Genomic DNA, 20,410 nt, shown 5'->3' with positions numbered 1-20,410 from the left:
GGCTCTCAAGAGTGGAGCTACCTGGAATGCTTTTGATAGTCAGTTGCAGCTTTATTTGCAGCCTGGGCACCCACACCATTTGTAGTGCCTCAAAACAATGTAATGTGGGATTATGGGCTTTAGCTCTTAACTGTGCGGAGGGCCCAGATACCCAGAACCTTCCTAACACGCACATTTCTGAATTGCAAAGCACCTGTGCCCTCAGTGTTGCAGGCAGGAGTCGTGGACCTGGGCAGGGTACTTTTCACGTTAGGACCTATCACTTGCACCCCCGACCCCCGCATCCCGGTACGGGCGGCTCTGCCAACAGGCTCTCTTGGCAGGGGGAGAAGACCTTCTATCTCATCAGGCCGGCCTCGGCCAACATCTCCCTGTATGAGCGCTGGCGGTCTGCCTCTAACCACAGCGAGATGTTCTTTGCCGACCAGGTCGACAAATGCTACAAGTGCATCGTCAAGCAGGGCCAGACCCTCTTCATCCCCTCAGGTGAGTGCGGGCAGCTTTGGGGACCATGTCCTAGGGCTTGCCGGCCCTTATCAAGCTTTCTTCCCTGTCCCTTGGACCGTGTCCCCACCATAGGGTCTCTTCGGCATCCCTGGCATGCCTGCTCCCTTGTCTGGAGCATATGAAGTGGAAAGGAAGTTGAAACTTGACAGCTCCCTTGTCCGGAGCTTACCGCCACCCCAGCCCAGTCCCTGCAGAGGGGCCAGCAATGGGGCTTGTGTTGTCTGGTCAGCATGGGCACTCCTCACCACCGAGGCCACCTTGGAGCTGCGCAGCCAGTCAGCTGCCTTCACATCCTGGCTGGGCTCACTGTGACCGAGCCTACGGCTGGAGACCCAGCTCAGAGAGCCTTGTGTGGAGACAGCAGCCACGACATCAGAGCCAGTGAGGGAGGAGGGCGCTAGCTGCTAATTAAGGCAATAGTAGGGGACATTTTGAGTCTGTGCTGAAGGAGAAAGCCCGTCATGAACCACTGTGTGCCTCTAGATAACAAATGTTAGAACAAATCCCAGACATTCCTTTATTTCATTAAATATTTCACTGTTTCTGAAGGGCTTCCTTTCCTTCTAAAGTAACATAGCTGCAATACTGTTCTCACATCTCGAAAAATGAACAATTAACAGCACTTCCCTGATATCATCAAACAGCCAATTGGCGTTCAGATTTTTAAATCGTTTTATAGGGTTGGTTTTTTTTTTTCCATTTTAAATAAGTATCAAACTGAGGCCCTCATATTTTAATGATTTATAAGCCTCAGAATCTTCTGTAATCTCTGGGTCCCTCCTCCCTCCGTTAGCTTCTTCACAGTCACAGCTATATAGGAAAGAGTTGTGGATTTCCTAGGGTCTGGCCCAGGCTCTGTCTCCGAGGATAACCTGGGGACCAGTCCCAGCCGCGATGCATCTGCCCCAGCCTTGTCTCCTGCTCCTGAGTGTGGTTGGGAGGCCAGGTAGCTGGACACAGGCTGGGGCTTCCTCTCTCTGTCTGAGTACTGCCCCCTCAAGTGGCCTGAGCAAGTCCCCTCAGCTCTGGGCCTCAGTTTCCCTGTCTGTGCAGGGCTGGACTGACTAGTCTGTGCCGTCTCAGACACAGCCTCTCCCCCAACCCCCTTCCATGGAGGCTGGGGTTGGGCCAGAGCCAGAGAGCTTCTCCCAGGGAGGCCCCAGGCTGCTGGTGAAGCTGCAGAGGTGGACAGGGCACCAAGGTATAGGCGGGCAGGAACTGGAGCCTGGGCTGGGCCGGGAAAGGCCTATGCTGGTCTCCGCTGTTTCCTGATCTGGAGCCATGAGAAGCCCGTTCATGGGAGCAAGGTGGGGTACCAGCCACTCCCGTCTCTCTCCCAGGCTGGATCTACGCCACGCTCACCCCTGTGGACTGCCTGGCCTTCGCGGGACATTTCCTCCACAGCCTGAGTGTGGAGATGCAGATGAGGTAGTGCCTGCCGCGCTGTCTGCCCTCGGGCTCCGCAGAGCAGCGTCCTCCCTCTAGCTGGGTCGGTTCTGGACGCCTTGGGCTGAGTCCTGGCACAGCCCGCCTGTGGGTGGCCTGGACATGACCGTCAGCCTCAGTGGGCCTCTTTGTGATGTGGAGGGAAGGAGGAGGTGGGCCCTGGGGTCTTGCAGGCCGGCTCCTCAAGGGACCTGGCTGCTGGACGGTTGTAGTTGCACTTGGTGGGGTTGGGGTTGCTTAAAAGGCTGCTGCCTTCTCTTCTTGGGCACTGACAGAACTCTCATGGGCCCCGAGGCCTGCAGCCACCAGGGCAGTTGTCCCCTGGTCCTCCTCAGCTATGCAGGGCCCAGTGGAGAGGCCTGAGCTGGTGTGTCTGGGGCCTGGATTGACGCCCAGCGTCGCCTGCTTGATGGTCGGTGCACTGAGAACTGCTCTTTGGTGGCTTCCAGAGCATATGAAGTGGAAAGGAGGTTGAAACTGGGCAGCCTGACTCAGTTTCCCAACTTCGAAACTGCGTGCTGGTACATGGGGAAGCACCTGCTGGAGGCGTTCAAAGGTACTGGTCACTCCAGGGTGGGCGTCCAAGCCTGGGGCTCTTGGCTGTGGGGGCAGCCAGACCTGGTCAGGGCTGACTGTCTGGGTGTGAGTGCCACCTTCCTGTGGCCTGAGCAAGTCCCCTTGGGACTCAGCCGCCTGGGGCTCAGTTTCCCTATCTGTATAATGCAGGACTAGATTGAACAGGCTGGGCCTCTCCTTCCGATTGGACTGTCCTTTGTTTTAGAACAAACACTGGGCTGTGGGTTGAGAGGGGCGAGTGCGCGTGGCTTCAGTGCAGGTATCAATCACACCTGCTCCACCCTCCACGCTTGCCTCCATTGGGAAGGTGGGGCCCTGGCTCTGTCACCAGCTGAGGAGTGGGTGCGAGTGGGCTCTGGGTCCCCTTAGGCTCCTTCAGGGGCCTGGCAGCTGGATCGTGAGGCAGGCTTGTGGCTCGGTGGCCCTCTGTGGATGCACTGTGGCATCCCTGGGCCTCCCTTTTCTGTCCCAGGTCCTGCCTGGCCACACCCTCAGAGATGAGAGCAGGTGGCTCCTGGCAGCCACCACCCTGTCCAGGCCTCCAGACTGCCCATCAGCGTGAGGGAGCCTGCAGGAGAGTTTGTGTTTATGTGTGATTTCCTTTCTCAGTGTGGTTGCTCTTAGTTGCTCTTTTTGGTTCTAATAGCAGCCAAGAGCTCTTTTATGCAGAACCCTTTGTACTCTGGCCCTAGTTTGAGAAGGTAAAATGGTCCTTAGTCATGGCTGGCCAGGTTTTGGTAAGATTTTCCCATTGTTCCCCAAATGTGGAGCCCTGAGCTTGACTCTGGCAGAAGGAAGTGCCCAAGATGGGAGTCTAACCCTGCCCTCAGGGGACTCGTGCCAGGGAGGCAGGGATCAGGGCAGCACCCGGGAAGCCACCCCACAGGGCCAGCCTGACTACTGGCCAGCTAGGCCACTGTGGCCATATCCTCTCTGCCTGGGCCTCCCTCTCTGAGTGGACGACAGTTCAGTTGGCCCCCAGGACTGAGAGGACCCAGGGAGCTGCCATGGTCCTGGTGAGTCAGAGCCCTGGAGCCCTGGAGCCCTCTTCAATGGGAAGAGGGAGGGGAGGCCCACAGCAGGAGCGCACCTCCCAGCTGAACTGTGGTTGGTCCCTACACTGTGCTAAGGGGCGCCATGAGGTGGGAAGAGATGCTTGGGGATGCCTGGTGTGGGCCCACGGACAGCCTGTGACCTGGGTCCTGGCATGACTGTGGCCCCTTGCTCAGGCAGGGCTGGGGTATTAGGCAGAGTGAGGAGAGGCAGGCAGCCTGTCTTAGGGGCCTGGAGGGTGAGACAGTGGGAGGATGGTGGGAGGGCCAATCTTTCCTCAAGCAGGGCAGGCCACCAGGAGGATGGGCGCCCCCAGGTTCCAAGAGGAACTGTTGGCAGTTGAGCTGGTGGCCGTGGGCGGAGGGAGACCTCTGGAAGGCTGGACCTGGCATCCCCCAGTCTGGCTCTGTGGCTGGGCATGAAGGCACCTGTGGGCAGCGGGCATCCACCCACCTCACCCAGTGTCTCCTTCCCAGGCTCTCACAAATCTGGGAAGCAGCTGCCCCCTCATCTAGTCCAAGGAGCTAAAATTCTCAATGGTGCTTTCCGATCGTGGACGAAGAAGCAGGTAGGAATCATGTCACAAATGCCCTAGGGCAGGAGAGCAGTGACAGGCAGGAGGACCTCCCCGGAGACCCAGCAGCAATGTCCAGGACTTGTCCTGCTTCAGTGAGATCCAGCCTGGGAAGGACAGTGGTGCTCCCCTGCCTGGCTTGGCCTGGGGTGTGCCTTTGCCCCAGACACTCCATGGGTCCATCCCCTGCTGTCCGCTGATTGGGCCACCTGAGGGCTAGGGGAGGACAGATGCAGATGCAGAGCCCCCTCCATCAGGGGCTCACAGCTTGGTCACAAGTTGGTGGGAGGAGGGTGAGCAGGTGCTGGTATGTCCTGGGAGGAAGGTGGGTCTGTGGGTGGGGGACAGATGGCCTATGGTGGGATGATACTGTGTGAGCACAGAAAGGCCTGGAACCTGGTGGGGGCAGGGAAGGACTGGGGGAGTGGCTGGCCCCAGGACAGGGAGTGCTGGGGACACCCTGTCGGCTCCTCCTGGCTGGCCTTGGCATCAGCTCAGAAGCTAAGCTGCCTGATTGCGGGTGCAGCACCCCAGCCACCTTGCTCTGTGACCCGGGCAGCCCCTCCCTGTGACTCTTCCCGATGACCATCCTGTGTTTGCCCCCACAGAAGCCACTTACTGTGTTCCTTAGCATCTTCCCTTGGTTTTGGCTACAGAAGGGAGGGGAAGGTCTGGCCCAGCCTCGAGCACCCTCTGGGGCAGTGTTTCCTGCTGGGGCTCTCACTGTGCAGAGGCGCTATGCCTGCTCCTGAGGGAGGAGGACCCTCTCCCAGGCCAGAGTAGGCCAGTGGAGATTTACACGAAGCCTTCAGGAAGGCCAGGCTGCAGGGAATACCGTGTGTAGCCTGCCTCTATCATGGGCGGGCCAGGCAGGAGAGGCAGCCAGTGCACTCCCAGGGCCATCCTGCAGCTACCACCTCCGTCAGGCCTCAAGGCCCAGGGCAGTCCAGGGCGCCCCTCCCACCTCACCTCAGCCGTGTGGCTGGGTGGAGTGGCCTCTGACCAGGAAGAAGGGATGGGACCCATTTCCACTCCATAGCCCGCTGGTGGTGGCCTCAGGCAAGCTTGTCCTCTGTGGTACTTGGTTTGTCCACCTATTGATGGGGCCTCACAGCAGAGACCTCTTGCCAGGGCAGAGTTTGGCTTGGAAGCCCCTTGCCTCATGCTCATCTGAGTGGCTCAGCAGTCAGGCGACAGCCTGCAAGAATGCAGGGGTAAGTCAGGGTCACGGGACATGTCTGGTGCTGACCCTGGGTCTGGTTGTCCCGCAGGCTTTGGCAGAGCATGAGGACGAGCTCCCGGAGCACTTCAAACCTTCACAGCTAATCAAAGACCTGGCCAAAGAGATCCGGCTCAGTGAGGTGGGGCCATGTCCAGGTGCTGGGCTGGACCCCTGGGGATTGGGGAGGGCCCACCTGTCTTTCTCTGGGTCCAGGGGCCAGCCTGACACAGAGCTGCCAGTTCCAGGAAGGCCAGTGCCCCAGACGGTCCTCCTTGCACTTTCCTGGGCGAGCTTGCCTTTGTGAGGGCTCAGGGTCCTAGGTCTCTGGCTGGGTCTGTGTCCTGGTGTGAGTGTGTAGGGACTGAGAAATGGCACCAGCCTCTCTGAAGCTCCCATGGGGAGGGCACTCTGTGGGAGGAGCCCCTGACTCAGCCCCTCCAGTCCCAGCTTGTGTGATCCTGGATGAGCCCCCAGCCGCTGTGCTGGGGTAGGACAGAAGAGCCTTGGGGAGAGCAAGTGACTGATGGCATGTGGCAGGTGTGAGTGTGTCACACAATAGCATGGGTTGGGTGTGAGTGTGTCACATGATGGTGTGGGGTAGCTGAGCCTTTCTGGGCTGATAGCTCCCCGCCAGCCTGGCAGTGAGGGTCTCCAGCATCCTGGTGTGTGGACCCTCCTGGGCCACAGTTTGGCAGAAGCAGCATGTGACCCTCTCCTTTCTGTATCCCAGAACGCCTCCAAAGCCGTCCGACCGGAAGTGAATACTGTTGCCTCGTCAGATGAGGTGTGTGACGGGGACCGGGAGAAGGAGGAGCCGCCGTCTCCCATTGAGGCCACCCCGCCTCAATCCCTCCTGGAGAAAGTGTCCAAAAAAAAGACTCCCAAAACTGTGAAGATGCCCAAGCCGTCCAAAATCCCCAAGCCCCCTAAGCCCCCAAGGCCCCCCAAAACGCTGAAGCTCAAAGATGGAGGCAAGAAGAAAGGGAAGAAGTCCCGGGAGTCAGCCTCGCCCACCATCCCCAACCTGGACCTGCTTGAAGCCCACACCAAGGAGGCACTGACCAAGATGGAGCCGCCCAAGAAGGGCAAGGTGGGCCCCCCTCACCCTGACTCCGCACCTTATCACCAGAGGTGCTGCAGCATCTCTTGGGGGCCAGTCCCATGGAGATAGCTAGGGCCCATTGTCCTTGTTCCCCAGGGGCCCCTGAGAAGATGTGGGGGTCTGGGCTCTTGCTGTGGGCTTGTATGCCCAGAAGATGCACTTCCCTGCCTGGTCCTGACCCAGTCCTGCAGCATCCAGGCCCAGACCCCCCAGAGTGGACAGGCTCTGCCCAGCAAGCCACAGAGCAGTGGGCCTGAAGAGGGGCCCTCATTGAGGAAGGCAGCACAATGTGTGTGTGCTGTGGCAGAGGTGGCACCCAAGAGGGACACCTGGTGGAGGAGGCATGGTGGTTTTCCCGGAGGGGATGTCTAGTTTAGGTTTCCTAGCCAGATGAGCAGTTGCCAGGGGACAAAGAAGCCCTGGGTCCTCTCTGGGGCCAAGGCATTGAGGTTGAAACCTGAAGGTAGATGAGGTGTCTGTGCAGAAACAACAGGGAGAATGCCATTGGAGGGGAGGGGGTTCAGGGGTGAGGACAAGAGCAGGGTTTCCCTGATAGTCTGAGCCCCTGTGGACAGTGAAGAGATGGGCCCAGCCCTGAAGACCCACTCTGACTAGAGGATCTTAGGTCTGGGCTTCAGGGACCATGAACCCCTGAAGCACCATTGAGTGTGAGCTTCTGCCAGGAGGAGGTTGTTATCTACTTCCTGGGGGCCAGGACACTTCAGGGCTGGCATCACAGGGGTGCAGTGGGACACTTTTGTGTTCTCTTTCTCAGGGCAAGCATGAATGAATGCATGAGCAAATGAATGGATGGCTAAATGGCTGGATGAATGGGTGAATGAATGAATAGGTGGATGAATGGATGAACATATGGATGGATGAATGAATGAATCGGTGAATGGCTGGCTGGCTGGATGGTTGAATGGATTAATGAATGGATGAATAGATGAATGAATAGATGGCTAGATGAACGAATTGATGGATGGGTGGATGGATGGATGAATAAATGAATGGATGGATGGGTGAATGGGTGGATGGATGGATTGAAGGAAGAATGAATAAATGAATGGGTGGGTAGATGAATGGAATAATGAATGAATGGGTGGATGAATGAATGGATGGATGGAATAATGAAGGGATGGATGGATGAGTGGGTAGATGGATGGATGAGTGCATAAGATGGATGGGTAGATGGATAGATGAATGGATGCATGGGTGGATAGATGAAAGAATGGATGGATGGTTGGGTGGGTAGATGGATGGATTGATGAATAAATGGATGGATGGATGAACAAATGGATGGATGGATGGAATGGATGGATGAATAAATAGATGGATAGATGAATGAAAAAATGGATGGATGAATAAATGGATGGATGAATGAATGGATGGAAAGGTGGATGAACAAACAAATGGATGGGTGGATAAATGAATGGATGGATGGGTGGATGATGAACGAATCAACAAATGGTGAGTGGATGGATGAGTGGGTGGATGGATGGGTGGATGAATGGATGGATGAACAAATGGGTGGGTGGATGAATGGATGGATGAACAAATGGGTGGGTGGATGAATAAATGGATGAATGAATGGGTGGATGGATGGATGGATGGATGAATGAATGGGTGAGCAGATACATGGATAGATAGATGAACAAATGGATGGGTGGATAGGTGGGTGAATGGACCGATCGATGGATAAATGAATGGATGGGTAGATGGATGAATGGGTGGATGATTGAGTGAGGGATGAATGAATGAATGAACAAATGGATGGATGGATGGATGAATGGATGAGTGGATGGGGAGATGGATAAATGAATGAGTGGATGGATGGATGGATGGATGGATGGATAGATGAAAAAATGGATGGATGGATAAATGGATGGGTAGATGGATAAATAAATGGATGCGTGGATGGATGAATGGGTGGGTGGATGAATGGGATGAACGAATGGATGGATGGGTGGGCGGATGAATGGATGGATGGATGGATGAACAAGATGAACAAATGCATGGTGCATGGATGGATGAATGAACGAATGGGTGAGTGGATGGATGGATTGGTGGATGAATGAACGAGATGAATGAATGGATGAATGGGTGGGCAGATGAATGAACAGATGGATGGATGAGTGAATGGATGAACGAATGAATCAATAAATGGATGGATGGATGGGTGGGTGAATGGATACATGGATGGGTGGGTGAATGGATGCGTGGATGGGTAGATGGATGGAGGCTTGAGCTGCAAGCACATGAGCCAGAAGGAGACAGGGAATCTGTGGCTCAAGGGAGTCCCACCAGCCCTCTATGTCTGCCTCTGGGTCACAGCAGCCCTTTTTCCTAGGCCACAAAGAGCGTCCTGAGTGTGCCCAACAAAGATGTGGTTCACATGCAGAATGATGTGGAGAGGCTGGAAATTCGAGAGCAAACCAAGAGCAAGTCAGAGGCCAAGTGGAAGTACAAGGTGAGAAGTGCACGTGTGCATGCACGCGTGTGTGTTTCAGCTTGGTGAGTGTGAGCAGAGATGAATCTGTGAGGCCCTGTGTGTGTGTAGGAATGTGCAGACATGTGTCTGCTTGTCCTGAGTAGGTAGTGCTGTGGGGTGTGCTTATGTGGGTCTGAGGTGTGTGTGACCACCCATGGACTACGTCTTCCTCTGAGTTGGTTGGGATGCAAGAGGTTGAGTGTACACCCTGTATATTGACAGTGTTTCCCTTCACGGTCCACACTCTGGTTTTCATTCCCACTCCCTGGAGGCCAGGCAGCATCGAGGAACTGAGTCCATGGGGTGCAGGCCCCTGAGCACCCCGCAGTGGCCCGGGTGGCCACCGGAGCTATGGGTGACTTTCCTTAGGCGTGTTCCCAGCAGCTGCCTCTTCCCACTGACACTAGTTGGGGTCCTGACCCCCCACTTCTGTGTGGGGCTCAGGGATGGCCCTGGTCTTGCTTTTCAGAACAGCAAACCCGACTCCTTACTGAAGATGGAAGAGGAGCAGAAGCTAGAGAAGTCGCCTCTAGCTGGAAACAAAGACAACAAGTTCTCTTTTTCTTTCTCCAACAAGAAACTCCTCGGGTATGAGTGCCTGGATGGGAGGGGTGACCTCGCTCCTCGGGTATGTGAGTGCCTGGATGGGAGGGGTGACCTCGCATGTAACCCACATCACACACACCGTACATACTGCATCACACACGCTGCCTTATACCACACACACATTACACACACACCATACATGCACTGTGCATCTCACACACCACACAGCGCATCACACACAACCACACATTGTACATCACATACCCCATACACACACAGCCTTTGGCTGACACACCTCTGGGGACTCCTCTCCCTGTGAGCTGCTGACCTCACTGATTGCAGCCCTGTTCCTGGCACGTCTTCTTCAGGCCTAGACACCAGCAGAGCCACATCCCTGCCTCCCACCATGCTCCACTTGCAGGGTGGCTGTAAGGAAGCAGACATGCCTGGGTGGGGCTGGGCTGGAAGATGCAGCCAGCCTGGAGTGAGGGATGGCCACCCAGGCAGGGAGGGAGGCTGTGACACTCCATGAATGTTAGATGTGTGGCTCTTGTGAGCTGGTGCTGAGTACGTGCGCAGGGAACAGGGTCCTGGCTCTCAGAGCCCAGTGGCCAGTGGGGAGGGCCTGGTGTGAACCTGACATGGGACCCTGGGTGCTGAGAACATGACCCATCTGGGAGTCAGGAGGGCCTCCTGGAGATGGCACTGAGCAGAGATTAGGGGGTGTGTTTGAGTGGTATGGGCATGCTGGATGAGCCTCGGGGTGAGGCGAGGGGTGTGGAGGGCTGTGAGCCCGGTGGCAACCTCAAGAGCCTCACGGTTCCAGCGGCAACACTTGGGCCTGTGTGTGCTCCCAGTGCGTGGGGCATGTCACCTGCTGAGGCCCCAGGCCTGGCTGGAGTCAGACAGGTCCCAGCAGGAGGGGTGGCCACTTTTCTGCAGCAGCCACTGATTAACTTGGCCGGGTTGTAGTTTCCTCATTGAAGAGATGGGAGGAGAAGACCTCTTTCTGGGTGGTGGAGAATGGGAGCAGTGCCCAGGCAGGGTCTTGTGAGGGTCAGGGAGCTCAGGGCAATATGCGAGGCCGTTCAGCCAAGGGGCAGGTCTGTGGGGGTCCTTTGGCTGCCCAGCTTCATGACCCTGGGCATGTCGCTTGCTTTATCTGAAGCTCTGCTTCTAGGTTCCTGGGAAGCTATTAAATGGCATTCACTCTGTGATGGTGCTAGGGAGTTGACGATGGAGATGAGAAAGAGCGGTGTGACTCTAGCCTGTGTACACTTGTGTGTTCTGTGGCCCAGCCTGTAAGGCAGTGGGCTCGCCGCCCCTTCACTTAGAGCATTGGAAGCAGCCTCACCTAGGCACTCTATCCAGGTGTCTGCACTTCCATTTGCTCAGAATTGGAGCTGTGTATGTTTGAAGTTCCAGACTTTTCTGCCTCAGCCTGTTGTCCCTGCTACTACAGAGAGAGAGAAACCTGTCCTCAAACCCCTGGGAAGGCAAAGGCTGGAGCTGCTTGCAGGCCAAGCTCTGAAGTAGTCCTCCTTCACCTGGGCAGGGAGACAAATTACACACAGTTTCTTAGACTGTTACATCTATCCTGTAGCCCTGGCGCTGAGTTTATTTTTCCAGCATAGCTATGGAGAAAAAAACCAGGAAACTTGGATCCTTTTCCTGTTAAAGGCCAATTCAGCATGTGCCAGGATTCCTAGGCAGGCCCAAGGCAGGGCTTAAGCTTGCCCAGTGGCCTTGGGACAGTTGGGGGTCACCGTCATGAGCATCTAAACTGCCTGGGGAAGGGCTCTCTCTGCCTGAATGTGGTGTGTGGGGAGGCACAGCATTGGGTAGGAGGCCATTGGGTTGGGGAGTGTCCCCTCCTGTGGGCAGATAGCTTCCCACAGTAGGGACTGAAGGCCCAGCCTGGCCTCCTGTCTGCAGAGGCTTGGGCCCTCTACCCTCCTCCCATCTCAACTGGGCCTGAGGCTTCTTCGGATGGAAATTCAAATGGTGGCAATGTCACCTGCCTCCTGGAGGCCATCGTGCCGTGGCCCTGGCAGGGGACCCCTTGGGAGGTCCCACCTGTCCGCTGGCCATGGGGCTATGTGGATGCTGCTGACCCACTCGCTTCTGCCCTAGCTCCAAGGCTCTCAGGCCCCCGACAAGCCCTGGTGTGTTCGGGGCCTTGCAGAACTTCAAGGAGGACAAGCCCAAGCCCGTGCGGGATGAGTATGAGTACGTGTCGGACGACGGTGAGCTCAAGATCGACGAGTTTCCCATCAGGAGGAAGAAAAATGCCCCGAAAAGGGACTTGTCCTGTGAGTTTGGGAGGGGGTGTTGGGGGAGGGGTGTGGGAGAGGCCCGTCCCGCCCCTGAGAGGTCTTCCTGGGGTGGCTGGCTCCCCACAAGGCCTCCCGCTGGACTCCCATCTGCTGTGCTTTCAGTCTTGTTGGATAAGAAGGCTGTGCTGCCCACGCCTGTCATGAAGCCAAAGCTGGACTCGGCAGCGTACAAGGTGAGCTGCCTTACGGGCCCCCCTTGGTCTCGGGGGGCATCTCTGGGCAGTCCCCAAGGCCATGGTTTGAGTGACTCCAGGGCGGTCTCTGGGGGTGTTTCTGCATGAGATGGCGAAGGGGCCCCTTACCCTCACCCCACCCTTTCATGAGTGTTCTAAGGTCACATCCAACTCTGAGACACAGTGGTCATCTCTGCCTGGGCGTGCGAGGGGTGTGTCCCCACTGAGCCTCCTGCCAGGGGAGGTTATCGGGATCTAGTGTATTAACTGCTTTCCTCCAGCCTGAGGTCCCTGTGGGGCTGCAGGCCCTGCCCCCACCTCTCCTTCCAACCATGGCGGTGTCTCTTTACATGTATTACACACTGGGGCTGTCTCGTGTAAGGGTTCCTTTGAACCAGAGTTCCTCTGTGAATATGGTGCACAGTGTGAAGACAATTTGGTCCTTTGTGGTTCTGAGAGAGCTCTGGCACCCACATCTGCCCCGTGTGTCCGTGTGTCGGCCATCCAGCCCGTCGGCTCCAGGGGCCTTTGTCTGACCCCAGCAGTGTTTATTAGAAGGGCAGCAGCTCTTTAAAAACGTTACAAAACTGACTGGGCGCAGTGGCTCACGCCTGTAATCCCAGCACTTTGGGAGGCTGAGGTGGGTGGATCACAAGGTCAGGAGATCGAGACCATCCTGGCTAACATGGTGAAACCCCGTCTCTACTGAAAATACAAAAAATTAGCCGATCGTGGTGGCGGGCACCTGTAGTCCCAGCTACTTGGGAGGCTGAGGCAGGAGAATGGCGTGAACCCGGGAGGCGGAGCTTGCAGTGAGCCAATATCGCGCCACTGCACTCCAGCCTGGGTGACAGAGCGAGACTCCATCTCAAAAATAAATAAATAAAAATAAAAATAAAATAAATAAAAACGTTAAAAAACCTAGTTTAGTCCCTGAAGGGAAAAAGTATCCCCCTCCCAACTTCCAGGCCACTTCGGTGGCCAGACCCTCCCCTGACTGAAGCCCTGTCCCTCGTGCAGCAGAGTGATGACTCCTCGGATGAGGGTTCGCTGCACATCGACACGGACACCAAGCCCAGCCGCAATGCCAGAGTCAAGAAGGAGAGTGGGAGCTCGGCAGCCGGCATCTTGGACCTGCTGCAGGCCAGTGAGGAGGTCGGCGCCCTGGAGTACAACCCCAGCAGGTGGGCCCCACCACCCGGCAGCACCCAAGAGCGGGGACCAGGCAGGCCCAGGGCTGGCCCTCGGCCACGATGGTGGGAGCCTGCGAGGTAGACGCACAGCTGGAGCCAGTGCTGAGCCGCCCCTGGGCCTAGGCAGAAGGGCACACCTCAGGGTACAGATGCTGGACTGGTTCGTCCCACTGGGGCTTTGCTTTCAATCAAGGGCTTCTTTTTCTTTTTATTTTTTGGGTAAATTCTCTCAGAACCACAGGTTTTCAATTTTATGTGCCGAGACTGTTGTTTTTTTCACGTGGAAATCTTATGGAATTTCCACATGTACTACAGACAGGTAACCCAGGGGGCAGAGGTGTAGCCCCCTCCATGGTGCCGCTGGGCCCATGTCGGGGGCTGCAGCGGCCATGGGGAGCACAGCCCTCCTGGTCTTCTTGACAGCTGTAGATTCCCATTGCACAGATCGGGAAACCGAGGCTCTGAGAGCTTAAACTTGCACATGGCCACACTGCTAGGAAGCAGCAGAGACAGGCCCAGAATCTCCATCTGCCTGATTGCAGAACCTGAGCTTGGGGGTCCTGGAGGGTTGACTAGTGCTGGGCAGTGATATCTGGATGTGTGCGGCTGGTCCCTTGTCCAGCAGTGACTTGGATTGAGGAAGATGGAGCCCGTGCTTGGGTCCTGCTCAGTTCGCAAGATGTGCCTCAGAGACTCTGTGGTTTCCAGAATCCATGGGCAACCCAGGGCCGTGCTGCTAACTGCTCCACACAGCCCCGAGCTTGTTCAGTGAGCAGGTGGAGGCTGCAGGGCAGGCCTGCTTTTAGACAGATGGGGGGCTTGGGCAAGGTAGATTAAGGGCTTGATTGAAAAGAGCTCTTGCTAAATCAGTTGGCCGCATTTTACATTTTACATTTACTGTTTTACATGCAGTATTATGTTCATGTAATATTGATCAGAAAGCCAGCTGTAAGGTGCTTTTATTTTAATGGGAGTGAAGCATGACGGGAGGCTTCCACAGCGCCTTAGGGGACAGATTTCCTGCTTGGCACTAGGTGGTTCCTGTCCATGTTAAGCCCCTTGCTGCAGAGATGTGCTTGTGGCTGGGGGTGAAGCCTGGCTGTGAGCTCCTCCTCCCTATCGGAGGCTGTGGTGCTTCACACAGCTCTTTGGGGGATGCCTGTCTTCTGGGAAGAAGTATGCACTAGCCGACACCTCAGTGACAGGCCTCAGGGGCAGGAGAGGCCCCTAAACACCCTAGGCCCCTCCCAAGGTCCATGGAGAGGCCTGGGGGCCCTGGGGGTGAGGGGTGTCTGAGGCCACCCAAGATGAGGGCAGACAGGGCCAAGAGCCCGGGGGCCACCAGGTGCTTTGTTGTGGGCACCTGGGACTTGCAGGGGGCATGGAGATGGGGACAGAGGTGGGGAGGGTTTTGTACTCAAGTCTGTGAGGAGGTGCTGTGTCCTGGGCTCCTGGCTGTGAATCTGAGCCCGGGAGTGGTGCAACCCATCCATGGACACACTGATAACAAAAGACCCAGAGCTTCCCCGCCCCGCACAACTAGCCCGTGCCTCGGGGCAGTGTGCACGTGCACATGTGCCTGCTAGGGGCCACTGAGGCCGCCGGCCCCCCTCAGCCTGCTGCAGGCAGTTCCTCTCCCAAAGTCTCCCATTTGGAGCGTAGGTCAGTTTTTGATGGTCCATTTGCTCTGTTTTAAGTATCGGCTGCTTGGAAAAAACTGCTGAAGAAAATGGAGGAAAATATGTTAATTTATCGTGGATAGTTTGCTCAGTGTTTACTGCTGGGGGAAAAGGAGAGGATTTGAGTATGATAATTGGTGGATTAAAAGTATTATTTTCCATGCCGACTAGTTAGACGTTGCTCATTGATTCACCAGCAACCCTGCGGGACCCGGGCATGTAGCCCTCACCCTCTTGGGTTGCCCAGATGGCATGGCGTGGACCCTCTTAGTGGGTGTCCCTGGCCAACCCCCAGCCCCCCGTGGCTAGGTGCAGGCCCCCACCCTCCAGTCTGTCTGGGCCTTGCAGGCCAGTTGAGGGGTCAGGGCAGGGCCTGCCAGAGGCTGCAGGGCAAGCTGTGTGCTCTGGCTGTCTCCTGAGCTGGGGCTGGGAGAGCCTGTTCCTGCGGAGATGTCAGTGAGGGCAGAAGTGACTGCGCTGACTTAGGCAGGCCTTCAGCGCTGCAGCTTGTGTGGCAGGGGCAGTGTGGTCCTGGCACTGTGGGGGCAGCTCCCGGCAGTGCCTTCTGAGGAGTGCTTGAGGCTGACCATGCTTGGTTTTCCCATTGTTGTGGCTTTCAAACCTCAATCCTGTTCAGTTCCTGTGAAACCCAAAATGCAACGCAGTCCAGTGTGTCTCAGACAGGGCCTGGGAGGTGGCATTGGTGAGGGCTGCAGTGAGGGCGCCTGCCCCGGCACTGGGCATCCCCCTGAGTCTGCCAGACCCTCAGAAAGCAGTGGGTTCGGGCCTCAGCGCTGTCCAGCATGGGTAGCTTTTGTCCAAGTTGCCTCATCAGCCCTATGACTCCCTCTGTGTCTGGGCTCCCTGTGGCAGCTTCCTCTCCCTGTCCTGCTGTAGCAGAGCCTCAGTCCTGGGAGCCCTCTTGCTTCTGAACCAGGACTTGTCCTGGTGGGGCCGCTGCCCCAGGTGCCTCAGTCTCCCTCTGGTAACAGAGGTGGGCACAGGCATGCAGAGCTGGGTGGCCCGCCTGCCACTGTATTGGCCTCTTCCTTCTTGTCTCATGTGTGCTGTCTCTGGCAAGGGGTTCTGGGTATACAAGCCCCCATACAGTACCTGGGTGTGCTCACAGTCACAGGCTTCCCAGCCCCTCTCATTTGAATGGTTTAATGAAAGTGCCTCCAGTGCTTCTGGGAACTGGTGGAGAGGGGATGGGCAGCTCGAGAGACAGTGATGCTGATGCAGGAGTCCTGAAGGGGCAGGTCCAGGGAGCAGAGGGAGAGGACAGCAGGCACCCCGTGTGCCCCAAGTATGGGCCCAGGAGTGGCTATATGCAGTGACAGGTGTGGCTGGGCCTCCCCTGTAAGGTGGGGTGGGCTGCCTTGTCCTGGGGCCAGGTTTGGGCCACAGGGAAGTGGGCAAGGGTGAGGCCTAGAAAGGGACGTTGCAGGGTGTACCTGCTGGGCTGGACCGCGTGAGTGGTGGGGAAACCTGGGACACCTGTCCTGGCTACATACAGCATCTGGAGCCCAGGGCAGGCCCCTGACTCAGAGTTTCCAGGTGGGGCCTGGGCCTTGACATTTGTAAAGCTTCCCAGGTAGTTCTGGTGCACAGGTGAGGGTCCTGGCTGCAGGGGGTTGTGGGCGGTGGGGCAGGGCCCTATGAAGAGGCCAAGGCTGGATCCCATGGGAGGGCCTGGCAGGGAGGTCCCCAAGGAGCCCAGGACTTGGCCTTGGGGGTCCTTGCTGTCCAGCAGCACCAAGCCCCTGGTTCTGTGGGATGACAGTGGTCACCCCATCTCACCACTCTATGAGCCTAGACAGGCTGATCACACACCGGCTGTCTCAGAAGCTTCTTCTGGAAGGAGGGGAGCCAGTGTAGACAGGGGGAGGTGTGTGCATAGGCATGGGGCAGAGGAGGAGGATGCGGATGAGAGACAGGCTGGGCGCTATGGGAGGGGCCATCTGAAGCTGAGGGCAGCAGGGGTGGGGACAGGACAAAGAGAAAGCCTGGGAGTCTGTGTGGAGCCTGCCAGAAGTGGGTGAACTTGGGCTGAGCTGAGGTGCAGCTATGCCTGTTCAGGTGCAGATGCAGCTGCAGGTCTTTGTGCAGGTGCATGCAGGTGTGGGGGTAGGTGCAGGTGTAGATGCAGGTGGGGGTGCAGGGTGGAGGTAGGTGCAGGTGTAGATGCAGGTGGGGCTGCAGGGTGGGGGGTAGGTGCAGGTGTAGATGCAGGGGGGGTGCATGTGTGGGGGTAGGTGCAGATGCAGGTGTGGATGTAGGTGTGGGAGTAGGCACAGGTGTAGATGCAGATGTGGGTGTGGAAGTAGGCTCAGGTGTAGATGCAGGTGTGAGTGTGGGAGTAGGCACAGGTGTAGATGCAGATGTGGGTGTGGCAGTAGGCACAGGTGTAGATGCAGATGTGGGTGTGGAAGTAGGCACAGGTGTAGATGCAGGTGTGGGTGTGGGAATGGCACAGGTGTAGATGCAGATGTGGGTGTGGCAGTAGGCACAGGTGTAGATGCAGATGTGGGTGTGGAAGTAGGCACAGGTGTAGATGCAGGTGTGGGTGTGGAAGTAGGCACAGGTGTAGATGCAGATGTGGGTGTGGAAGTAGGCACAGGTGTAGATGCAGTGTGGGTGTGGAATGGCACAGGTGTAGATGCAGGTGTGGGTGTGGGAATGGCACAGGTGTAGATGCAGATGTGGGTGTGGGAGTAGGCACAGGTGAGATGCAGGTGTGGGGTGGGGGGGGAGAGGTGGTGGATGCAGGTGTGGGTGTGGGAGTAGGACAGGTGATGCAGGTGGGGTGGGAGTAGGCACAGGTATAGATGCAGGTGTGTGGGAATAGGCACAGGTGTAGATGCAGGTGTGGGTGTGGGAGTAGGTACAGGTGCAGATGCAGGTGTGGATGTGGGAGTAGGTACAGGTGTAGATGCAGGTGTGGGTGTGGGAGTAGGCACAGGTATAGATGCAGGTGTGAATGTGGGAATAGGCACAGGTGTACATGCAGGTATGGGTGTAGATACAGGTGTAGATGCAGGTGTGGGTGCAGGTGTGGGGGAAGGTATAGGTGTAGATGCAGGTACAGGTGTAGGTGTAGGCACCAGTGTAGATGGAGGTGTGGGTATGGGTGTAGGCACAGGTGTAGGTGCAGGTGTGGGGGTGGGGGTAGGTACAGGTGTAGATACAGTTGCGGGGGTGGAGGTAGGCACAGGTGTAAATGCAGGTGCAGGGGTGGAGGTAGGTACAGGTGTAGATGCAGGTGTGGTTGGAGGTACAGGTGTAGATGCAGGTATGGGTATAGGAGTAGGTACAGGTGTAGATGCATGTATGGGTGTAGGTGTAAGCACAGGTGTAGATGCAGGTGCAGGTGTGAGGGTAGGTATAGGTGTAGATGCAGGTGCGGGTACAGGTGTGGGTGTGGAGAGAAGTTGCAGGTCACTGGGGAAAGCGTGTGCCATGGGAGGGAGTGGGCTGCGCTGCCCCATGTCACGGTGACACGTGGGAAGGTTCCCTACAAAGTGGGGTAAGGAATGCCCAGGGCTAGTTCTGTAGTTGGGAGAGGGGCACAGGGTGGACCGAGGGGGTACACAGAGTGGCTGGGGTGCAGGAGGGAGGTCACTGAGTCGGCTTGCTGGCTTTAAGGTGTGAGAGACCAGTGCGTGACCATATGAGGGTCTGGACCCTCCTTCCCATCTGCTGTCTTCCGTCTCCTCTCCATGCCCATCTCTGTCTCCAGGCCTCCAGCCCTCCCTGTGGCGTATGGGTGGATGAGCAGAGCTGGATGAGGGGAATGGCTGGCCTCTTCCAAGGGAGAATTCATCAGCTCACTGCCACCCTCTCTGCTCCACGCCCTCTGCCTGCCACCCGGGCCAGGAGTTTGTGCAGGAGTTCGTGCAGGCCATAGGCTGTTGTCTAAGTGCCTGGGCTGCAGGCCAAGAGCACTGGGCTGAGTGCCTGTCTCTCTGTGCCCCTAGCCAGCCCCCGGCCTCCCCCAGCACACAGGAAGCCATTCAGGGAATGCTGTCCATGGCCAACCTGCAGGCCTCCGACTCCTGCCTGCAGACCACGTGGGGCGCTGGCCAGGCCAAGGGGAGCTCACTGGCTGCCCATGGTGCCCGGAAGAATGGGGGTGGCAGTGGCAAGAGTGCAGGCAAACGACTGCTGAAGAGGGCTGCCAAGAACAGTGTGGACCTGGACGACTACGAGGAAGAGCAGGACCACCTGGATGCCTGCTTCAAGGACTCAGACTACGGTGAGTGTCACTCCTGCATGGGGCAAGGCCTACGCTCAGCCCTAGAAGGCCTGGCTGAGAATGGAGACAGTAGCGTAAACATGCAGCTCTCCAAGTTACAGCAGGCCTCAGCTCAGCAAAACCCTCGGCCTCTGACTGCTGTCCCGGGAGACCCTCCTGTGAGCGAGACTGGCCGGGGCCCACATCTGGTGGACAGGCTTGGGCTTCGTGGTGGGGCCTACTCTAGTTTGACAAACAGAATGACAGCAAAGTGAACTCCTGTTTTCTGGGCTCTGTGGAGGTGTGTGGCGCCAGGCGCTATCTTGCCTTTCCTGAACCTTGGGTCCTGGGCATTCCTCGACAGGCCTCGGAGGTTGAAGGACCACAACCTGCAGTGAGTGCAGGGTGGCACTTGGCTTTTGAGGGTCACAGGGTCACCGCCTCACCGTGTTGGGGCAGCTCCCACCAGCCACAGGTCGTGTCCTACAGTGTCCCCTCCACCAAGACCTGCCAGGCAGGGAGGGGGCTGTCAGAGCCCACCCTCCATGGACGTTAGACGTTTTCCTTTTTCATAGCAACAGAGACTTTTCACCAAACAGAACCTTTCCTGGAGCCTCAAAGTGTTTCTCTTGCAGGAGCTGAGATGCCCTAGTTTGATTGTGGGGTCCCATCCTTCCCTGGTCCCCCACTCTCTACTGTAGCTTCCTCCAGGTGGGGCCTCTGGGGATCTCAAGCTCCATGAACAGATGTACGGAAGGCAGCCTTTAGAGGCCAGGGGCTTGCAGGCACCGGGGCTAGGCTGCACAGATGAGGCTGGGCAGGCAGATGCAGGCGCTTTCTTGTCTGGAGAGTCCCTGCCCCTCTGGATAATCTCTGGGGCACCTGTGCCCATGCCTGGGGCGTCCTCACCATGGGCAGCTTCCATCACAGCCGACAGTGACACAGCGTGGCAGGCCTTAGCATAGGCCCTGGGGTTGCTGGTGAGGAAGGTCTGCGGCCACCTGTACTCCCCCGCCCTCCTCCTTCGTGGACCTGCCCTGCACTCAGCGGGCCCCGCCTTCCCTCTGCCTCCCTCTAGTTTACCCCTCACTGGAGTCAGACGAAGACAACCCCATCTTCAAGTCCAGGTCGAAGAAAAGGAAAGGCTCAGACGACGCTCCCTACAGCCCAACAGGTAGTGCTGGAACAGGGGTAGGTGGTCCACCCGACACGCAGTGTGGAAGCTGTGACTTTGTCTGTGGTCCCTGCAGCCCCTGAGAATGTGGGCTCAGCTGTGCA

The 20,410-nt window shown here is 57.2% G+C and overlaps 1 protein-coding gene across 1 annotated transcript in view; it reads left to right on the top strand.

Annotated features, from left to right (window-relative positions):
* The window catches only part of PHF2 (PHD finger protein 2), a 97,475-nt gene that overhangs the window by 72,588 nt on the left and 4,477 nt on the right, over positions 1–20,410 (top strand). The window contains exons 7-19 of the mRNA XM_030801879.1: positions 324–486; positions 1,848–1,935; positions 2,403–2,509; positions 4,059–4,150; positions 5,428–5,517; positions 6,109–6,468; positions 8,831–8,950; positions 9,441–9,559; positions 11,651–11,829; positions 11,956–12,026; positions 13,047–13,210; positions 18,876–19,153; positions 20,211–20,306. Coding sequence (XP_030657739.1) covers positions 324–486; positions 1,848–1,935; positions 2,403–2,509; positions 4,059–4,150; positions 5,428–5,517; positions 6,109–6,468; positions 8,831–8,950; positions 9,441–9,559; positions 11,651–11,829; positions 11,956–12,026; positions 13,047–13,210; positions 18,876–19,153; positions 20,211–20,306 — 1,927 coding nt within the window. The remainder of the gene's footprint in view (positions 1–323; positions 487–1,847; positions 1,936–2,402; positions 2,510–4,058; positions 4,151–5,427; positions 5,518–6,108; positions 6,469–8,830; positions 8,951–9,440; positions 9,560–11,650; positions 11,830–11,955; positions 12,027–13,046; positions 13,211–18,875; positions 19,154–20,210; positions 20,307–20,410) is intronic.

The sequence above is a fragment of the Nomascus leucogenys genome, chromosome 1a (assembly GCF_006542625.1).
Source record: "Nomascus leucogenys isolate Asia chromosome 1a, Asia_NLE_v1, whole genome shotgun sequence".
Lineage (NCBI taxonomy): Eukaryota > Metazoa > Chordata > Mammalia > Primates > Hylobatidae > Nomascus > Nomascus leucogenys.
The sequence above is the reverse complement of the archived record's forward strand: the minus strand, read 5'-3'. Positions and strand labels throughout refer to the sequence as shown.